This window comes from Siniperca chuatsi, linkage group LG13, assembly GCF_020085105.1.
Source record: "Siniperca chuatsi isolate FFG_IHB_CAS linkage group LG13, ASM2008510v1, whole genome shotgun sequence".
Taxonomy (NCBI): domain Eukaryota; kingdom Metazoa; phylum Chordata; class Actinopteri; order Centrarchiformes; family Sinipercidae; genus Siniperca; species Siniperca chuatsi.
The window spans coordinates 4,379,292-4,401,731 of record NC_058054.1 but is presented as its reverse complement, the minus strand read 5'-3'; the positions used below and the strand labels follow the sequence as shown (position 1 = coordinate 4,401,731).

Sequence of the window (22,440 nt, the reverse complement as noted above, 5' to 3'; positions counted from 1 at the left end):
ACAAACGAGGATGAAATCATGAATGAGAAGCAGAGTCATGCTGAAGTAGAAGAGTAGGTGTTCTGAGAAAACTTTCACTGGATGAGTGTAGAATAAAAAGTTGGGATACAGTGATTGTCGCGCTGCAAACGGATATACTGCAGGATAGCGCTTTGTATCACACCTAACCTAACGACACCGTATCTGATTCAAAATGCAGCCAGTTGTTCGGTGCTCTGAAAAACAGATGTTTCACCGCCCACCCAGATGGTAAAAAATGATTGTGTACAATTACGTCTCAAGCATAAGTTTTATGTACAACAGTAGTAAGAAAGAAAAAAGAGACACAACTCACAAGTCAGGATTACATTACAATACTGCATCGACGATGAGACTTTATTCACAAGTTGTTTACACCGATAGAACAAAATATCTTCTGTTGTTTTGGGGTTTTTTTGGTTTATGTACAGTGTTAATGCAACAGACCAGCCATCTTGATGGAGTGTGTAAAATAAAGAACAGCCTTGGGGAATATGACCTACTGAGCATCCTCACTGCAAAAAAATGCCCATTATATCAGGTTTAGTTTTGACTCACATAAAAAATGGTCAGTAGAATTAGATAACTTAAATTCTTTCAATGCAGTTTCACTTATTTAAACATTTTTAAAACATACATGACAGTAAAAAATAAGATTTATTTCCACATTGAACAAGCTGTTATAAGGAGCATTTCTTGCAGCATGTTTCAGTTTTGTGATGAAAAATGGAGTCGATTTGAACAACATGAATAAGTATTTGAAATGGACACCCGGTTGCTGCAGTGTTACATCATATTGATACTGCACCACTTTCAACTCGCTTTAACCATGATCTGCACAGTTTAGAGATGATAATCCTTGGCTTTTGCACTTTTAAGGTCCTTGGAGCTGCTTTTGCAACAAATAGTGAAAAGATAAACCAGCATTTAATTGTTTGCTTGAAGAGTTTTGCTAAGATCGTCTCGAGGCCACAGGAAAGTACAGCACACTCATTTGCCGAATAAATAGCCATGCACTAGTAGCATAGTGTATGCAAGTCATATTATTGGTGATTCAAATAAGATTGGATAAACAAAACTAGAACTGTTCATTTACTGTCAGCCAATATAAAGTAGAGAAATTAAATTGGTTTTACACAAACTATGAGCTGGTTTCCCAAAGTCATCTTTAGATAATGGATATGTTTACCCTAAGCATGTTAGTGGTGTTTTGTTCAGTTGAACCTGGAGCTCTGTTCTCTTAGAGCTAACTTCGAATGTAATCCCAGCCAACAAGAACTTACCCTAAAACCCAAGGGTTTATGAACAGTATTATTTCTCTTAGTCCACAAACACAGTGGTTATTGGGTAAAACCAACTCTTTGGCCAAAAACCCAGGGAGTTCTTCGTGTTTGGAAAGCCAAGAAAAACAAAATGATCCCTGGGCTGATGCTCATATTTGACAGGTAATCAGAACTGTTCAATCAACAGGCTGCTTGTGAGTAATGTGACTTTTGTTTACAAGCCTATGGAGGCCTTTAATTGCGCAGTGTGCACCAACGGTGCAGATTTTAAATGTAATTTGTCTGCTTTCTAGGCAGTGATTGGTTTCCATTCATTTCCATACAATATGATAATCAATTAGCAGACTCCTCAAACTTTCTACATATAATTAGAATAAAATGTTTGGTCCAAGTTCAATTATTTTTGCGTGGTAATGTGGTTGTAAGTGAAGACTGATTTGAAAAGTCCTCTCTACATAATCTTGTAACAATTATTAGTCTGCTGATAGATTTTTATTATGGTCAGACATGAATGGAGACAAATGGCTGCCTGCAATATAGGTAAAATACTGTATGTTCAAAAATGCTAAACACAGGAACATGATTTGGTTAGCAGCAATTCAAATTACAAGTTGTTTGAAGTAAATGGGCTAAAACATGCAACTGGTATCACCGGTATGGTCCTTTAAAGCTGTCTCTGCTCTTTTCATTTACAACAAAACAAAAACCCAGTTAGTCTCAAGATGCTTTTGGGAAAACCAGCTGAGTGTCACCGCAAACTAGTTTTCAATGCAATAGAGGTTCAGCTACTGTACATGTACAAATCATCCATTAATGCTACATATAATAACTGCTATTCAGAAGCAAGACTATCATCTTTTAACATAAAAGTACTAGTCAGAAACACTTTATTTTATAATGGCCTCATTCCAGTATTCTGTGGTTGAAATGAATTAATAATTAATTATTTAAAGTACACACGATTACTGCTGTTGAACTCATTCAAAAACTCACACAAACTTTTGGACAAAGGTAACTTCCTGCCCACAGATTATTAGAGACTGCGTGTTCTTCAGTGTTTATCAGAGGGATTTTCATTAAGTAGCAGCAAACCTTTAATCCACAGGTTAATCCGCTGGAATAAGGCCATTTTAAAATGAAGCGTTACATGCTAGGCTCTTTTCCAGGTGGCTGGGCACATTTACCAGTCCATCTACTTTGTTTTTATTAAGGCAGACATGAGTGTAACTTCACTGACAAGCCACAATATTGGTTGTCCACGAGAGATAACGATTCAGGTTGAAGAAACACAATATTGCTTCTACTAGAATAATGAAAATTACACATTGAAAATATATATATATATATATATATATATATATATATATATATATATATATATATATATATATATATATGTTTTTAACCTCACATTCAGTACCAGCATCTTTTTTATTTTTCTTAAAATAAGTTAAAACAACACCCTATTGGCAGTTTTTCACTTACTGTTAAGAAAAATTACCCTCAGCCAGAGTATTTTGTCTCATATTTACCTTACTGGCCAACACTACGCGCTGCTGAGTTACGCTGTGACACTCTAGTGTACTGCATGAAAACATAAGAAAGCATGGTCCTAAAATCAGACACAAATACAATTTTGTGATACAGACATGACGATCAACATCACACACACACACACACACACACACTCACATTCAAAACAAAGGCGTCAATTCAGTAAAATGGCCAAGTGGCAAATACTCGCATTGAACATCATTAGAAAATTAGAATGGGTAATTAGAATCATTAGTGATGATTATTTTCATTATTGATTAATGTCTGGATTTTTTTTCTATTATTTCTATTATATCTATTCTATTCTATCAAATTGCTAGTGTTGCCTAACCAACAGTCTAAAACCCAAAGATATCCAATTTACAATGATAGAAAACTGAAAAAAAATTCTTTTGATTTAGATTGAAGTGATTTTGGGCGTAAATCACTTCTGGAGATCATGATGCTGGATCGCCAGAACTTTAAGATCCAACTACATTGTGATACTAAGTGCCAAATCCTGCCATACCCAACTGACGCCCATGAGGTCAACCGTCATCTAGAAACAGAAACTATGATAAATATACTCTTAACAGAACATAGAGAAACATTTTTATCAATCTATCAAAATGTGTTTAAATGTCACTTTGGAAAACAGGCTGCATGGATCATTACAATAGAAGCAAGGACTACCTATGTACAGGATTGGTTCAACGGTTTCCTGGCACAATGTTTACTAAGATGGAAGGGGAGGAGGAGATAAGAAGAAGTGAAGGGGGGGAGCAAAGGGGAAAAAGAGGAGAAAGGACAAAGTTAAAATGAGGAAATTAAGGAAGAGGAACGGAGGAGACATTTGGATGGCATGGAGACAGAATGGAGAAGGATTGGATAAAACTAAGAGAAGTAGATTAGATGAACGAAGAGACAGACATAAAAGAATAAAATGAAGGGAAAGGAGGCCAGCTATGAAGAGATGTTAGCAGGAAACAAGGAGGTAAAAAGGATAAGGTAGGTAAAAATTGGACAAGATGGGAGACAAGGGGAGAAAAGAGGAAGCAACAAAACAACGTGAAAAGAGGAGAGGACAGGAAAGACAAGACAAAATGAATATCAATTGGACCAAAGGAAGAAAGGGAGACTGGAACATAAGGAAGTAATAATAGGGACCATCCTCTAGATGAGACAGTAGAGGAGGAGAAGAGGAGGAAGAAGAGGAGGAGGAGGTCCATCAGAAGGAGGTGCTCCTTCCTACTGTGGAAGAGCTTTCAGAATGGCGTTCACCTCCTCCGCAACTGTTGTCAACGCAAACTCAAACTGATCCTGCAGGAAGAAAGGAAGAAAAGAGAGGAAGAAAGTTAAAAGTACTGAAACACACATGTAGGAACAAAACTCTGGAAACCAGAGTGGATTAGTCACAAGTTTGACTTCAGTGATACATGCTGCCAAAGAGCCCTTTGGCAAGATGATGATTCTGGTGTTCCTGCAAAAACAACAACTTGGAAGATCAGCTTTGGCTGGTTAACAAAGTCCTACAACATCCTACTTTTGTTCCCCACACTTCTACAGTTTCAGTTCGATTTACCCACTGAAATCTCTCTGAACAGTGTCAGTTCACCGTAGTCCAGGTGAGAGAAGCTCTGAGTTGCTAAAAAATCTTCACACATCCATATGTGACCTTTGAACATCTCAGTCCAAAACCATCGGCATTAATCTGCAGCTATAACAGCTTCCACTCTTCTGGTTTCAGACTTTCCATAAAATTTTCTTAATGGCTTTTTGTGCCCTCGGTTTTGCCTCTCAGGCTACATACAGGCTTCCCTAAACCTGTGATTGGTGAAGCTTGTTGGACTGCACTCAGAACACTAATCAGGGCTGAAAAAAATGCCATAACCTCCTCTGCATGTTTTTATGGAAAAAAATAATTGAATCTATATTTTGACTTACAGTTGACAATGTATAATTATAATGTTCTCCTAAATAGTTGTTACAATTGCACACTAATCAAAGATTATTTTAGTAAAGATGCAAATACAGCATTATCTATCATTAATGTGATTTTAAGTAGGATTTCTACATTAAAATGCCCTTGTTGTAACATGGCACTTAGAAACCACTTAATTTTGAAATATTTAGAAGTCATATTTCGTCAAATGTAGAAGACCTACACACACTTTCACACACATTAAGTTTACTGTATCATCACAGGAAGTGGAAGATTAATGGCCTAAACAGCATCTATCTTCATCAAAATCAGGAATGAAATCTGAGTGCTGAGGCTGGGACTCCTGACCACGAGGGGAATCAATGTGTGAGGAATGGAGAGAGTGCACAGTGACAGCCGCTTGCTCAGGATACATGGTTTAATAAAGCCTGGATCGATACCACGGATGTTTTACACACATCCTGGCTTTTCTTTCTAATTATGTTCACAGATCAGCCGGTAAGTTTCCAGACCGGCCTGGCATCATCCTGAGTTCAGTGACGAGGAAATGACTCTGGTTGTTTCAGGTAAAGGGCTGAGGTCTCTGAGGCTGTGCATAAGTGTGATTTACAGTATGTATCTGTGGAATAAATCATGTATTAAAGGTCACTTTGTTTAAAAGGGTTCATATTGTGGAATATTATACCATCAAAGGATTTTTTTCATATAATTAAAAAACATATATTAAAAATTTAAAAAACTCCATGGAACTCTATTTCCATTTCAAATACTTTTTCTTGGGTTTTATTCAGTTTATAAAACTAAGAGGGCTGCCCCAGAACTTCTGATACTGCTACCTTGTGAGCAGGTTTTAGCGAATATTATAACCACCCATTTGAATTCTATACATATTCCTCTGTGATCTGGGCACACCTGACTATAATCCCTGTTCAAATCTCACAACGGGGCACAAAGACTACCAGCCAACGTTAGACTTTCAGATAAAATGAAGTTTTAATGGCGGTATAACTGATTGTTAGAGAGACCGTACTGTGACGTGAAGGTCACAGGTTTGATCCTGGCAACTGTCAACGACTAAATATCAGATTCAAGGATGACAAGATGACATTTGTGACTTTGTTGAGATGCTCCCTCAAACTAACTTTCTTTCCAAACTCTCCTGACAGTGCAGAAGCATCTTTAGCACAGACAGGGATGGTCTGTCTGTTAGACAATGTGTACGATCAGCTCTCAGCTGTTTTTAATGAATATGCGGTAGATTAAACTGCAGCTGTTCCACTGATATAATGTCATTACATCGTTGGTTTTCCATTCGTCTCCTTATGTTTGATGCAACCTTGGTTGTCTGTCTGGTCATTTGTTGAAGCAGCTTAAAGTGACATTTGCTTACTTTTTGTGCAAAAGCAAAAAGTAGTGTGCTGTTCTTATCAGTGCTGAGGACGTTAGTGATGCCGCTTTCAGTGGGCCAGTTACTGTAATGTAATTTCACTTTAAGGTAAACCACATTAGCCTTTTGTGCAATCTGATCCATAAAAAAACCTGATGTAATGTCACAGGTCAAAGTGATTAATAAATATTGATCAGAGTGATCATGAACTGTAAAAAGTGTATGAGAGAAGCACTGTACTTTGGTAGTGTAATATTGTTCATAACAGGGGGATGTCACACTTGTCAAGAGTTAGATGAGAAGATCGATAAAACTCTCATGTCTGTGCATGTAGCTAGAGGTGGGAGTCGATTAGCTTAGCTTAGCATAAACACTAGAAGCAATGGCAAACAGCTAGCCGGTCTCTGTTAAAAGTTCAGAAATGAACATACCAACACCGCTAAAGCTCACTAATTAACATGTTGTATCTTGTTTGTTTAATCCCTTGGTTTGTGGTATCTTTTCATAAGAGCCACATAATGAAGCACAGAGTGAAATGTGCTGTTCAAGCGAGAGATCCTTGATCATACACTTTATGGGCTAAGTGTCTTGTAGGCACCCCTTGCTCTGTGGTAAATGATGTGTGAAAAGCTCCTTTCTCTGACCTATGCTATCATTTAGGTTTGAGGACTTGGGGGATTGTGTGTAAATTAATTAAATGGCCTCATCACACTCAGCAGCATCTTTAAAATGTAAATGTTAGATTGTTAAAATAGGTTTTGTTTTTGCAGTGTATCTATGGCCTTCCCGCCATAAATCAGAAGTTTTCTGTATGAACAAACAGACTCAGGTGTGTGTGTGTTACCTTGGTCTGAACCATTCCCGGCCTCTGGTCCCGCAGGTGCTCCAGAGTCGCTGCAATATCAATCTCCTTGGCACCTGTCATACACACACAAACAAAAACACACACACATATGAAATGTTGTTGGATTGTGTTCAAAGCACCTACAAGATAATCCAGCTAACATCTGTCAATCTGGTGTTTTATAGCGACTACCTTTAGAACAGCAAAAGGCGATTACATTCATCCTCTTTGCACAAACATCACACACACACACACACACACACACACAGACACACACACACACACACACACACACACAAACTCTACAGACAGCTAGGTGGTGGTGTTCTGTTGTCAGAATGAAAAAAGACAAAGAGGGAAAAGAAACTGCTGGAGAGGACTTTGTGAAGGAAATCACAGGCCCACATGGTTGTGTGCGTTTCTAAAAGAAACTGAGCTGATCTTAAAAGCTCCTTATCGGTCTTTGATAGTCGTCCTGTAGCCTTTGAGCTCATGAAGGTTTCTCACCAGAGCTCTGTCAGCCCCTGCCAAAATCTGGCATGCCTGTGTGTGTGTGTGTGTGTGTGTGTGTGTGTGTGTGTGTGTGTGTGTGTGTGTGTGTGTGTTGGGGTCCCAGTGTACAGGCCCAGTCAGCCTGTCTGCGTGCCAGACTGGTAAGATGCCCCACAGCTGACGACAGTGTGGCTGAATGACCTCTGGACAAACACCGGTCAGATTAACAGACATTGTGATATATTACAAACAGATTATAAGCCTTTTAGAGACAAACACAGAGAAATGTATCTACATCTGAAGTGTATTATCATGTGACCAATTTTTTAAATTACAAGTAGAATATCTGTCCAAGTCAAGTCTCGAGTTTTAATACACAAGTTGATTATTAAATTTAACTGATGTTCTTGTTTTTAAGTCTGAAGTTAAGTCTTAACTGTAAAATATTCTGCCTCAGTATATTAAATAATTGGTATTATAGGGTTTTTGTGAGGAAAAGGAACATTGGGTCTGTTATACTTTCAAATATCAAAGTGTCCTCAAAAATCACCTTTGGGTCAGGCTCTATCTAGTGGCACTACGGAGTGAAAGGCGTGCAAACTTGGAAATGGAAACAAGAGGAGGGTAAGAAAAATACTGTCAAAAGCCTGAAACACTAATGCTTTTGAAAATGGTGAATGGTAATGTAAGTATTCATGAATCATTCAAGGTTTGATGCACTTAATGCGCTTGTATGAAAAAAATAAAGGTGTTTTTAAAGGATATTTTTGTTAACATAATATATAATTATATATATATTAATGTTACTTTCCCTTAACAGCATTTCTGTCTAAGACAAATACCTCCCGGCAGGCAAATAAAGTTTATCCTACTTTTAAAACTCACACTGAGCTTATAATTACATTATGTCACCTTATAAAGTCATAGGAACATAACTAATAGCAACAGGCACCCAGCCATTAGTTGAAAAAAGAAGCAGAAAGATAGAAAAAAGGGGGAAAGAGATGATTTGAAAAGACAGAGGGAAAAATAGATGTTAAGGGGGAAGGAAGACATCTCAAAGAAATAGAGAAACAGTTGAAGACTAAGAGAGAAAAGAGACAAGCGAGAGAGGTGGGAGCAACAATTAAATTCACAAACAAGAGAAAGAAAAAAACATTTAATTTGTTTTCTGTCCACCCGTTTCTCTCCTCCTCCTCTATCCAAATTCTGAGGAAACAAAAAGCGCAAGAATTCTCTTTACTTTTTCTTGTTGTGACACATAATAACATTTCTTTTTCTTGCCTGCATGAAGAGAAAAATGAACGGTGGGAGAACTGCTCATTCACACCATTTTCTTATTCTGTTTCACAGGTTTTGTGAGCTTTTTTTTTAACTCTTTTTACAACACAATAGACCCCCTTCTAGCCAGGAAAGCTGCAACACACTACTCACTGCTTTAGTTTAGTTTTTTTTTTGGAGGGGGGGGGGACTTAACAAGCTGAGGGCTATTGTGCAGGTTCGGATAAAAAAAAAAAAAAAAATCGCCTTATTCGAGCTTTCCCTCTTTGCAAAACTTTCTGTTGAAGGGTGGAGGCATGAAAAAAAGGAGGAAAAAACCCCGACCTCATTTCGAACTTCCCTCCTCTGCAAGACCCTCGCTATGGGGTGGAGGTCGTGGAATGGGACTGGGGGGGCGGAGTATAGAAGAGGAGAAGGAGGAGAGAAAGATAAAAAAGAAAGACAGGGCCCTTGAGTAGGCCGCAAAAGACCCAGAAAGCCGGGCTCACCAGCTGGACCTGGGGAAAAAAAGGGAAAAGAAACAGAGTGATGCTGAAAAGCTCTCCGGCACTCGATGGGTTTCTTTCGATTCTTAAGATGAAGAGAAGGGTGGCGGGTGGTGGAGGTGGGTGTGTGTGTGTGTGTGGGGTAACATTAGAGAGAGGAGGGAAAAGAGGGAGCCTTTTGGAAAAGAAGAAGGCAAAACAAAACGTGAGAACCACAGCAATATCTCCTCAACCCTGCAACACCGTCATAATACTCGGACAAATTTACAATTCATTCCTTGGGAGAAAAAGAGGGGGAATGGAGAGAGAGGGGGGAAGAGGAGGAGGAGGGAGGGAGGGTGAGGGAAACTGGAGTGATTTTGTCTCTGAGAGGGAGGAAGAAGAGGAGGAGGAGGTGGGAAGTGTCTTTGATCAGGATGGGGGAAGCTTGCAAACCTGGGGGCCTCTAGCTTCTCAGGACAGACAAAACCCTCCAAAATAAGGGGGGTGGAGGGCTGAGAGCAGAGATGTAGTGGAGGGAAAACCAGTCTGTTTTTCTGAGGAAGAGATTTTATTAACCTTAGTTACTCACAGAGGTATAATTCTACATATCAGCTCAAAAAAAGACAACATAAATTGAGGCTTTTCTGGTAATTAAATAGATTTTCCTTTTTTTGATGATCACTGACTAGATGTTAGCCAACCTGCACTTTTAACAGTGGATCAGTAGAAGAAGTATTTAGTTGCTTTGTTTAAGTAAAAGTCATCAGTTTACTCACCATTTTGATTACTGCTCAGCCTATGTAAACGGTTATAAAATGCCTCCTGTGAAAGACGTGGCAGTTTAGGGAGGGTATTTTAAGTTGCATTATGAGTAGTGTAGCAGCGTTTTTTTTAGCTTGATCCATATACGGACTAAAAGTCATAATATTCCAGTACCTGCTGTATGATTTTGACAAATTTTGAAAAGGTTTTTTGCTTCCAACTTTATGGAATTGCAACACAAAATCAGTGGAGTCCCCATTTTAGTAAAACTAGAGAAGTATTATCAGCATAATGTACCTAAGTAGAGTGTTAAAGTGTTCGGGCTATTAGAACCCAGCTGACACTGGAGTTTTGAGGCTTATACCAAAATTGATGGTGAGTTTGTGACTAAGAATGTGGTTGATAAAGATCCTTTAAACATGGTTATTAAATAATTGTGACCAAGATATGTAAGATATGAGCGCGCAATTTTATAGTTTGTAAAAATACAAACTATGGCCAGACTGTTTCAAAATTGCCAAAAACCTATCTTTGTTATTTCTGCCATTATATCTTTGGATTATTATTGATGTAAGCATTTTAATATCGTCAGGTTAAGCTGGAGCTAATTCTTACTACTTTACTAATGGGCAGTTTTTGACAAATCATCATTTTCAAAGATGATCATAAGTTTTGTATGTAAAATATTTTTGTATAATATTGTATATATATATACATATATACATACATATATATATACATACATATATATATATATATATATATATATATATATATATATATATATATATATATATATATATATATATTATACTTCAGTCACTTCAGATAAATGAAGTAAAAAGAACAATATTTCCCTGTAGAGGAGTAGAGTTATAAAGTTGCAGAAAACGGGCAAGTAAAGTATTTATACCTCAAATATGTACAAAGAACAGCAGAATGACTTGATCATCATCATCATCATCACTTTACTGAGCAGACACCAAAGGAATGAAAGGGCAAATCAAAGTAATGCATACTGAAACTAACAAAGCAAAGAGAGAGAAAACAGCTAACTCCAGACAAACATAAAGCCTCGTGTCATCACTGTGGGGTGAGATTCTTGTAACTCCACCTTTGGGGATTTTCATGTTTTAACTTGAAGGATTACATGCACCTGTACAGGGTTTAGGAGATTCCATGACGCCTTATGGGTTTTCATACTCAAACAAATGGCCATTTCTCATTGACAAAGACATAGATCAAATATTCTGTTGAATTATATCTCAGATTACACCGTGAAGGTGTACCATGGCATTGGTTTACAATGGTGCTTTGTTTTTATCAGTCTTATTCACAAAGTAAAGCTACCAAACATAAAGATCATCCCATCCTTAATAAATGTGAAGCCAGAGATAAAACCAGCTTGAACTCTTCCCACATAGAGTGAAGAAACTAAGCTTTAAAAATAAATCAAAACAACAGCAAGCAATAATTTGCCGACCATCACCTTAATGATACCTGGGTGGTGAAGGTATTTCATTCTGCCTTTTGGGGCCAACTAGTGAAGTTGGCTTGTACAAAAATTAAAGTAGACATAAAGTTGGCAATTTCATGTTTCTGTTGTCAGACAACAACATTTCTGTTAATGATCCCGTATTTTTTCCAGACAGATGCTTAATTTTGGAACTGGCCTGGATGGCAAAATCAATGTTAAGGACATTTTCTTTTAGATTTGGGATACAGGACAGAGATGAAAGGGTACAGAGGACACCAAGCCCTGCCCTTTTCTCCCCGGCCCCTGGGTGCTGAGGAGTGAGGAGGGGCCCTGGGGCCCCTGATCACACTGTGACAGCCTGGGGAAAGGCCCCTGATGCCCGACTGACCCTTTGATCTAGAATTAAAGACCCAGGAGCTCGTTCTGCTACAGCAGCACCACCGCCACGGGACACTTCACACACACACACACACACACACACACACACATGTAAAAGCCTGTAGTCCTTTTCCACAGTGCACCAGTCATGCGATAGGGAAAGTTACTTCACTACTTAGTAATTCGATTTTATTTACGACTAACTAAAAAAACGTCCATGGAGCCCCGCACTCTACGAGGGAATTTTTTATTTGAAGACACAGCCCTCTGTGTGGTGGTTGGAAAGGTTTTTTTAAGGCAGTGAGACGTCAAGGATTTGAATATATACAGTGCAACTAAGGACGGGTTATCTATAAATGTCTATATCTATAATATAAAAAGTACAAGCTCAAGCTTAAAAACTGACCTAATCACATAAACTGAAGAAGTAAAAGTCACTTGTTCCAAAAAAAGCAATGTAAATATTCTATATTGCTATATTACTGAATATAACCAGTCAGAAATTACACTTAATTCAGCGTCATGTCTTGAACCGATGCCTCTGTACCTGGTGAAGAGCCAGCCTGGGCCTCAAATGTTGTACTCTCGTTAAATGAAAGAAGAAAAACTGTTTGTTGAAAGTCAGAATTCTACAGTGCTGCAAGTCCATGTGAAACAGATAAAACCTACTTGGAGTCAGCACCTGGACAAAAAAGATGTGCGTGTGTTTTACACACTGATTGCATGAACTGCCACTGACCCATGAAATATTCAGTCCCTTACATAATTACTACACTGTGTTTATTATATCATGCTCTAATTATAATAAATATCATGCACTCACAATGTGCTTAAAATGCACTGGCTGTGACAATCCGATGGTCAAGTCTGTTTGATTTAAAACAGTTTGTAGACTTTAAAAGTAGGAACACACTCCTTTTCTCTTTTCACCAATTATTTCACCTCTTTTCCTTTGTTCCCCAGCTCTCGTCATACTGTGGAAGTCACATTTCATCTTTCTTTGGATTTTTAAGTTTAAATGGGTTTTATTGGCTTGGCAGGAGAGAAAAACACCTGCAGTATGGTGCCAAAGCAGCGTAGCATCAACTGAGATAATGAAAGAGATATTAATTTGCAGTAATAAAGCAAAAACTACCATATATCAGTGTTTGTTTTCTCTGGCTCAGGGGCAACAGTTAATGAAAAATATCATTATTTTTTACAGATTCATCACTGTATTTATCTAATTAGATATCATTATTTTTAAAGCAATCTTCCAATTTTATAAAAAATAACTTTGATAACAGGGGTGATATTATTTTGACATGGTTTTTTCTCTGTGCAGTTTAAACACTGTTTAAGGAGGGTTTGAGAGGGGGGAAAACATGTTGCCATGGTAACGCCTCTCTACATACTAAGGAAGAACATGGGGGGGGGGGCAACACCCACCTTTAGCCATCTTGTTGAGGACCATGTCAACCAGGATGTAAGTCCCACTTCTTCCAGCTCCGTCACTGCGTGGGTGGGCGAGAGACCAAGACACAGATTCGGGGTGGGAGGAGAGAGAGACAGAAAGACAGAAAAGTATTCATTAAATGAAACAGTTTGCTTGAAAATGTCATATCATTTGTGAAAAGGTACTTTTCAGATTATTACTTCAGTCATCACTTAATGTGTTTCATTATAATTTTACATAACACAGCTTTTCTATATTTCTCATGTCTTTCATTTCATGGAAATAAAGAATATTTGTTACATTGTTATTATGAAAACATAATTGACATGAAAGAGGAAAACATGTTAGCGAGCTGAGTTGTAATTCTCAAAATAAAGATTGCAATAACCAAGTACAGGGTATGAAAACCTCTGCATACACCATCCACTGTGTGTACACTCATCCAGTTTTTATTGCATAAAATATTTAGTAATTGCACAAGATTGTAAAACCTGAAGGAGCAAAATGAAAAACCCTACTGAAGCTGCTTGTCACTAAAGTATGTTCTAGTCTCACGATGGACATTGCTTCATAACTGTAAATGTGCTGACTGTGCTTCTGTTTAGTCGGCAGGTACATCTGTTATGTAAACAGGATCTTACTCTGTCTTGTTTTTTTTACATCACATATATTTCTGAAAACCCCCCAAAATAAATGTTGTCTTAATTTTGTTGCGGCAACTAATAAACCGGCACTTGTTTTTGTAATTTCTTATAACGACTGCATTAGGTCCCTTGTGCATTACACTAGGTAAAAATGGGACCTCTTGAGATTGTTGTATTTCCTTCTGGTTATGCATAATGTTGTTAGGAGTTACAGAAAACATCATGATCCTCAAAGTCATTCTTTCCAGCTTCACATGGAACCACGCTTTGATCCCTGTGAGGGCTTCACACACTGCTACAGTCTGATGTGTCCAAGCAAAGACAGGGAACCTGCTCGGCCTCTGTTTTTGTGTTTATTCTGACACCATCAGCAAACCAAACCTACTGTTAAAGCTTTTGTTTTCTTGCCATGATCTTACATCATGTTGACTTTTACAAGTTTAGTCTGGCAGCTCTGTATTTTTATCCAGACAAGGACGAATAAATGTTCTCTCTGTGTCTGCTGATGCAAATTCAAATAAGATTGTAAACCACTAAAAATGATTAAATTTGAAGTGTTAACAGGCATTTAGAAAAACTTGGCAGCATTGCTGACTAGTCAGCAAGTCCCACTGCTGCTGCAAGATTGCACAGTAAAGTTGTTACATCTGAATAACTAAATAACTGATTTACTGCAACAATACAACTTATTTCGTATCCTCTACCACATTGATGTTTATGTTTTTTCCTGGAGACCGATGTAACCTGACTCCAGCGTTAAGCAGGTGAGCAGCAGTCAGAGAGATTTAATATATTGAGGTTTATGAGTCTTCTAATGCTATTTCAAGGGGATAATAAACTTCAAAGGCATATAATTATGGAACAGAAAGGCTGAAGTGGGTTTTATTTTGGTCAGGAATGAAAAAAGATCAAAATATAAACCTATTTAACAACAACAGCAAAGCTACAATGTTTTTTAGTTTGACATAGACGTAAATGGATGTTCTTCGATACAAAAAAAAATTGTAAAAAGACAACACAAACTAAATACGGTGCGCACAATAAAAAGAATTAGACGCTGTGATGTATGTGGAGGGAATATTTTGTATCCCAGATTTATTTCAAGTGTTGAAAATTGATGTCTGCACCCCTACCAGTCTATTTCATGGGCTGGTGTGTAATCCAGCAAACTCAAATGTGTGTGTGTGTGTGTGTGTGTGTGTGTGTGTGCTGGCACGCGTCCATACTTCCTGAATATTTCATTTTCACTAGGGCCTTGGTTATTTTGCAAGCTCACACACACACACACACACACACACACACACACAGCTGTATGTTCCAACACACCCGGTTGCAGTAATTGAGCAGTACCACCGCAAAATCAGAGTGTGTGTTTGTGTGTGTGTGACTTCTACACAGATACTACTATCACTCTGATCTTAGACAGTATGTGTGTGTCCATGTGTGTATTTGTGTGTGTGTCTCGTACAGGTTATTAAGGCGTGATTGAATCTGTCGTATCGCTGCACCTTGCCAGGATCATTACAAGGCGATCAAAGATATGTGATGTGTGTGTGTGTGTGTGTGTGTGTGTGTTAGCAGAAGCCTGAGGGCTGTGAGTAAACACGTCAAGATGTCTGCTGCCTTCTCTCACTCTATTTAAAATGAGAGATGGAGAAAGAGGGGCAGAGAGAGGGAAGGGAAAAAAAGACGAGATAGAAAGAGACATAGAAGAGATAGACTAAGAATGTGAAAAAGACAGAAATGGTAAAAAGAGACAGAAATCCAGAGAGAAAGAAATAAAGAGACAGAGAAGTTCTCTGAATGCTGTGTGATTATTGAATTTCTGCATCTGCACTCTTCTGATGGCTTCACTCTGCTCTCTGTATACATTAAATGGCTGTGCATAGTTTGGTTTTGACAAACTCGTTCGAAAGCTCTACATAAAAGTCTGCACGATGAATGTGAGAGTTTCTCGATCCTTTCAATACTACATCCTTAGACACGATTGGCTGGTTGGGCTTAGGAATGAATCTGAGGTTACAAGTGAGAATATGGTTCTCTGATCAAGGCCTGGTGCCTGACATTAATGCCTGCAGTAAGAAAAGCAACAAGGCATGCCAAAAACCAGCTGCAAAGGTTTTGATCTGAACACAACAGAATCTTGGAGGTACAGTACATCGTCAAAGCACATTGTTTAATACTTAATCACTTAATGTAGCTGATTAGACCTCTCCTCGAGTCTAATGTTGCACTTACGCCATGTCAGCACAATGGGAAAACTTCAGATTTTTCCTGGCATTATTATTCCCATGGCATTTAATATGTTAACCCCCTTTATTAGCCTTGTAGTTATAAATGGAAATGAAGCCTAACTTTGCTATCTTTATTGTGTCACATATTTGTGACAATTTGTTAACAAACTTGATACAAACAGCTCAGATTTAATGAACTGATTAACTTCAGATTTTATTTAGATGTATGTATGTTTTTTCACTCTCGCAGCCAGAATAATTAATAACATCTGTCTGGGTGTTAAACACCAGGGCCTTAAACACCATAAAGTCAAAGTAGTCATTTTAATTTTCAATTGTTACCAGTGACCAGTCATTCTCTCTGTTGTAGTGACCATATCAGCAAATTTTCAAAACAAAGAGAATAACTGAAATCTTGCAGCTAATAAGATACAGCAGATGTTTGTTAAAATATGAATTTTGCTGGGATTCTTTCCACTCCATTGCAGGTCTGGACAGTCAAAAGTTGTGTTCAAACTGACTGCAATGCAAATTTTTGATATGGCACAACTGCATCCCAAGTCATTGGAAAAACACGAGTGAATGCTAAAAGAAGTGGATTTGTTTAGGCAGCACGAATTGAGGCAAAGACTGATGCATGCAAGTTGGAAATATTTCAGAGTGAAGAATTTGTGCTATTCCTGAAGCTCTATGACTCAATTTGATGAATGTACATAGGCATGTACAATGAGAGGGTCTGGGGAAAAAGTGTGAAGTTTCTGGTGAGGTCTTGGATCTGCACGGTTGGTGCGTACATTGCTAGCTAGCAACAGCACATTAGCTGTACAGTTGGTACATTGGCTGTTTGTGGTGAATGAATTCAGACTGCAACTATTTTCCTCATGTCAAACTGAATACACTGAATGTGAAACTGAATGTGTTCTATTCAAGTAACCTCTAAACCAGTTAACAAACCATCAGCTGGTGGTTTCACTATGATTCTAAACATTTACTTGTAGAGTCATAACGGTAACGAGGGAACTTCAGGATGATCCAGCTGCTATGGCTGGTGCTCCATAAAGACAGGTTTCATACTCTAGTGCAGCCTGGCAATCTAGCCGAGAAATGTTCAGTTTCATCATCCTGGAAGAGCCATTACACCATATTAAATTATAGATCACTCAGTGGAGGAGCGAGCAGACAGATATAATGGCTATCTGTTATGGAAGTCATTTTTTTTCTCTAATCCAATCATTGCAGGATGTTTCCACAAAAAACTGTGGCAGATTTTTCTGTTAAATACAGATTTAATTATGTCTCACTGGTCTGAGTTATTTCCTCAGGTGGTGGGGGTATGCAGATGTGATATCACACATACACAACAGCTGCAACTCTGCCTACTTCTATTTACTCCTCTCTCCCTCTCACCCACTGGCTCCACACTGAAAACTTTGAAGTGCCTCCAATTAAAAGTTTCCCTCCTCCGTGGACAGTTTGTCAAATTAAATCACTACTTCTTGGCTAATTTCTTATTTTAAATGTTTGTTGTCCTCCACATGCTGACAAGTGACATGAGAGCTCGTGAGAAATTAAATGGTAGTGTGGACGGGACCTGGCCAAGTTCAGCTTCAAATCATCTGCGCAAACAATTTATCAGTATCAGTAAAAAGTCTGTTTATCTGCTTGTTTGCTCATTAACAACATTCAAAAAATTGCATCTCAGTCAGAACAAACCACATTTTCTAACCCTGAATGTAAGCTAAAACCCTTAAAAAAATGAAAAAGACAATAAATACAGACTGCTATAGTTATTATACTTGCCTGCAGTGGACTATGATAGGACACGAGCGTCCCCGGTAGCACTTGTTAACTTTCCTGTAAAAAACAGAAAAGAAAAATAAGCTCAGTGTTAACATCACACGTACAGCAACACACTCAGTTAGTACATCATGTACAGCAACTGGGCTTTTAAATATAATAACCACAAAGAACAGCATGCGCAGCACTGTTAATTCAACTTTTATTAGTAAAAAAAAAATAGACTGAAATGTTCCTTACTTTGAAATGAACTTTGTGATCATCACAAAAATGAATTCTAAGAATTCCAAGCTTGTGATCTTTAAATGCTTTGTTGTTAACTTATGATACTGAACATGAGCATCGAGGCAGAAAGTTCACCGTTTGGCCCATACCCCTTACCAGACCTATACTATTTTTACCCACTGTGTCTAGTGATCATGATTTGAATTATAAAGAATATGAACCAAAGATTAAAAATTACTTTGATGAGTTCAGCCCTGAATAAGACTCAAATGTATATGTGCCTGTAAAAACACTCTTGACTATTTGATTTATCCTTTCCTATCTGTGTTTTGAGTAGACTCACGCTCACACACATCTGTGTTACTTTCAACACAGCATACAAAATGTTAAAGGTGCACCGTGTATCATAACTGGCCAGCAGCATACCATTGGCAAAATAACAACAATCAAAACACTGATATTGTTAATTCCAATGCTTCCCATAAATCCTGCTGCCTGGTGTTGGCTTTTTGATTAAATGTTTTTTTCTTTGGTTTTACTATCAAGAATGAACATGTTCAAGGTGATTATTTTTCCTTCTGCAATTTTTTCCATCTACAGTCACCGTCAACTTCTTCCTCTTTGGTGCTGTAAAGCAACAGCAGAATCGGTCCCAGTGGCTCACAACGGTTTATTAAAATGCCCCAAGTAGCAATTTTTAAGAACTATACATTTACTGCATTGATGGAAACACCTTTCTTCCAAACAGTAACCCATACTGAAATGAAGAAAAGGGAGCTTTTCTCACTAGTGGCCTTTTCTTTTTTTCATTCTTATTTTATTATTGACAGATCTTGAAGTTGCACAGCTGAAACACACTCAACACGAATAGCATGAAAAGTGTTTTTAAAGCATGAAAGCCATCCCATTCCTGTATCATAATATTCCACAACAGACAAGATATATTTGCATTCATGTTTGTGGCACATCCTTTTTTAAAAATTGTGGTAAAAATTCACACCTTGTTCATCAAAATGCACAGCAGCCATTGGATCACAAACATCCAGCATCTATCTGAGCAGGAAGCAGAGAGCCGTGACTTTGATCCCTGCTGGAGATCATCTGATTCTATTTCATGGTGATAACTCTAAATAACAATATTCAACAGGACATGTAAAGGCACGTGGTGTGTGTGTGTGTGTGTGTGTGTGTGTGTGTGTGTGTAATCCATAATGCATCACTCAGTCAAGGAAAGAAACCTAACACCTACATTGTTGATGCTTCACTTTTTCCTTCGTTGAACTGGAAGTTTCCATGGTCATTTATGTTAATGTATAAATGAATGTATCCTCATTGTAAACCACTTTTCCACATTTCAAAACTTAGAAATGTGTTTTGGAACTTTTCAAAAACCAGACCTTGTTTTATCGAAACTCTGGAAACTATAACTTTTTCATCTCTGCCAAGGCGGTTTTGGAATCTCTTTACGTGATGACGTCACGCGATGACAACTGAGCAAACTCCATCCACTGAGGATGACCATGAGAGAGTAAGCAGACCCTGTGTTAGGATATTTCTTTTGTCAAAAAATAAATTGCTTATTCTGGTTCCATTAATTTTTTATGGATTTGTCAACACAGATATGAATTTTATTTGGACATTTTCAGTTTTTTCTAATAAAATAAATTTAAAAAATTTAGAGGATCATGAAGCTGTGGCAGAAGTCTGCACTAAATGAGAAGAATCATGGATATTCAACAAATTACAGTACATTGTGCAAATGTGCTTTTCATCCAACTAATTCTGATATATAAACCACATGAAACAGAGAGAGGCCCTAACCGAGAACAAAACTGCTACTGTTTATGTATAACCAAAACTAAACCGAATCTTCAACAATGTTGTTTTCAGGAATTTCTTGGACAAACAATTTTACAACTGGATTGATAAAACATGCATTTTTCGCAGTAGGTTTTTAAAGGGTCTCCTGAACACACAAGCAGGAACATCAAAAAACTGAAGAAAGGAAGTCTTTCCACCTAAAAACCCCACTCATTTTCATCCTCCACCCCACCAAAATTGAAAAGTCAGAGCTCACTGCAGACAATTAAAAGTGATGTTACCATGGAAACAGCCGGCAGAGAATCACCTACAGGGGTTGGGGGGGGGGGGGGGGGGTGGGGGTGTATAGAGTGGGGTGTGGGATTCAAAGGAAACGCCCTATAAGAGAGATTCAAGCTTGACGGAGAGAGAGAGAGACAGATCAAGAGTCAGGCAGAGAGAGACAAAAGAGAGAAAGAGATAGATGGAGTGGATGAAGACAGAGAGAGATACAGAGAGGGAAAGACAAACTGATGGAGAGAGATGAGGGACTCAGACTATATCCACACTAAGCCAGCTAATTTTGAAAAGGCTGTTTACAGTTGAAAACAACGTGGGTCCACACTAACATTTCCAGGTCGTTCTCATATAAACATGTCAATCCACGTTGAAATATAAAACATGAGATCAATTTCTCTCCACTTAATTTTGAGCTAATCAAAAAAAAAAAAGTCATACTTGGACCATGAGAAGCCTGTAGGACTGGAAAATGTATCTGCAATTTGCGAGTGACAGTCATTTTTGCAATGTGACGTTGCCCAATGCGACACTGCCACCATTTAAGATCTGTAAGTAGTAGTAGTAGTGGCTTCGTGAAATGGGCACCTGATCTCCATTATCACCTACACTGTTTTATACAGCTAAACTCATTATTTCTGTTTCTGTCGTCAGACAGCTGAACAAGTACAAAACAGTGATCTGCTTACCTTGCGAACTGTTAAGTGTGACACACAACGGCCGTGTCGCCGAGAGTCGAGTCATTTGATGCTTGTAGCACACAACAAACCCATCATATAGAGACAAGATGTAGTCAAGGTATGGTAGCTACTATGTGCCAATTTGACAAGAGAATGTATCCTGTATCTAATCTAACCCTACAGCATCTGTGTGCGTGTCCTGTCTAAAAAAAGGAAAAATTAAAAGAAGGAAAAAGGAAGAGAACGTGTTAAAATGTATGCTTTTCTAAAGAGTTGATGGGTATTAATGCTGGGAAATAGGACAGTGAAGTCATCGCAGATTGGTGCGTTTCAAGATGTCATAGAAAACAATGCATGCACATACATACACCAAATCATGATCTTGTGATGATGATCTTTTGAAATTGTATAGCTTAATGACAACGTCCGTTTTTTATGATCAGCTATACGGACGTTTAAAAGAGGTGAGACAGATAGTTGCTTTCTTAACCTTACTGCCAGAAAGCCTACAGTTTCCTCCACATTGCAATGCGAGACAAGCGTTTTCAGATTTATCCACTTTGGAGACAATTTTTTGAAAGCTTTTTCAGGTGCCAAAAACACCTGCTTAGTGTGGACAAAGGGCCAAAACACAGAAAACGTGCCTTTTCTTAGTGTGGAGGTATTCTCACAGCAGAAGTCAGAAATCATCAAGAGAGACAGAACGAAGGACATAAGAGAGAGGAAGAGACAAATAGAAGGTGGGGGAGAGAAAGACAAAAGCGACCAACAGAAGAAGGGAGGCATGGCTTGAGAGGGCGGAGGAGGGCGGAGGCAGTCAAGCAAACCATGAGCTAGCAAAAAGGCAAGAGGTCATCTCAGGTCACCGGGCACAGCGATGAGAAAGAAAGAAGTGAGAGATGGTGGAGGGGAAAAGAGGGGGAAAAAGAGGTGTATAAGGGTGGGGTGGGGGATCCATGAGGCCCCTTGGTTGCAGAGTCACAGTCTCCAATGATCACTTTTGTGACTATGCAACTGGGCTTATATTACTAGCTGCAACATCACAAAAATGACACTGGCAACCGCTAGTTAGCTGGTAAAACAGGGGGAAAAGGACAGAGGATTTGCAAGGAATGCTTTGGCTCAGTCAGTCAGTTGTGAGTGAGGTTAAAAAAACAAAAACAAAAAAAAAACATGCCAGCACAAGCACAAAAGAAGGAGAGATCAGCCGGCATCCTCAAACCATCGAGGTGTAAAAAAAGGAAACACCAAAAAAAAAAAAAAAAAAAAAAAAAAAAAAAAGAAGGGGCAGGTTGTTATTGTGTATCATTTCCCCGGTAGTAAAAGTGAAAAATATCTCCCTCTGCGCTTTCTTCATTGTGTTCTGACCCCGTTGCCCTGTGAGTAAAGGCAATATTTCCTAACTGATGGTGGATGGTGACGCCCATCAGACCTTTTTATAATAGCTGTGACCACAAACTCTCA

The 22,440-nt window shown here is 38.4% G+C and overlaps 1 protein-coding gene across 2 annotated transcripts in view; it reads right to left on the bottom strand.

Annotated features, from left to right (window-relative positions):
- Positions 1–2,699: 2,699 nt before the first annotated feature.
- LOC122886635 (receptor-type tyrosine-protein phosphatase N2-like) overlaps positions 2,700–22,440 on the bottom strand; it is a 227,269-nt gene continuing 207,528 nt past the window's right edge. For both annotated transcript variants that reach the window (XM_044219062.1, XM_044219063.1), the window contains exons 20-23: positions 17,978–18,031; positions 13,293–13,357; positions 7,008–7,081; positions 2,700–4,154 (exon numbers count right to left, since the gene is read on the bottom strand). In XM_044219062.1, the coding sequence (XP_044074997.1) occupies positions 4,083–4,154; positions 7,008–7,081; positions 13,293–13,357; positions 17,978–18,031 (265 nt within the window). In that variant the 3' untranslated portion in view covers positions 2,700–4,082. The remainder of the gene's footprint in view (positions 4,155–7,007; positions 7,082–13,292; positions 13,358–17,977; positions 18,032–22,440) is intronic.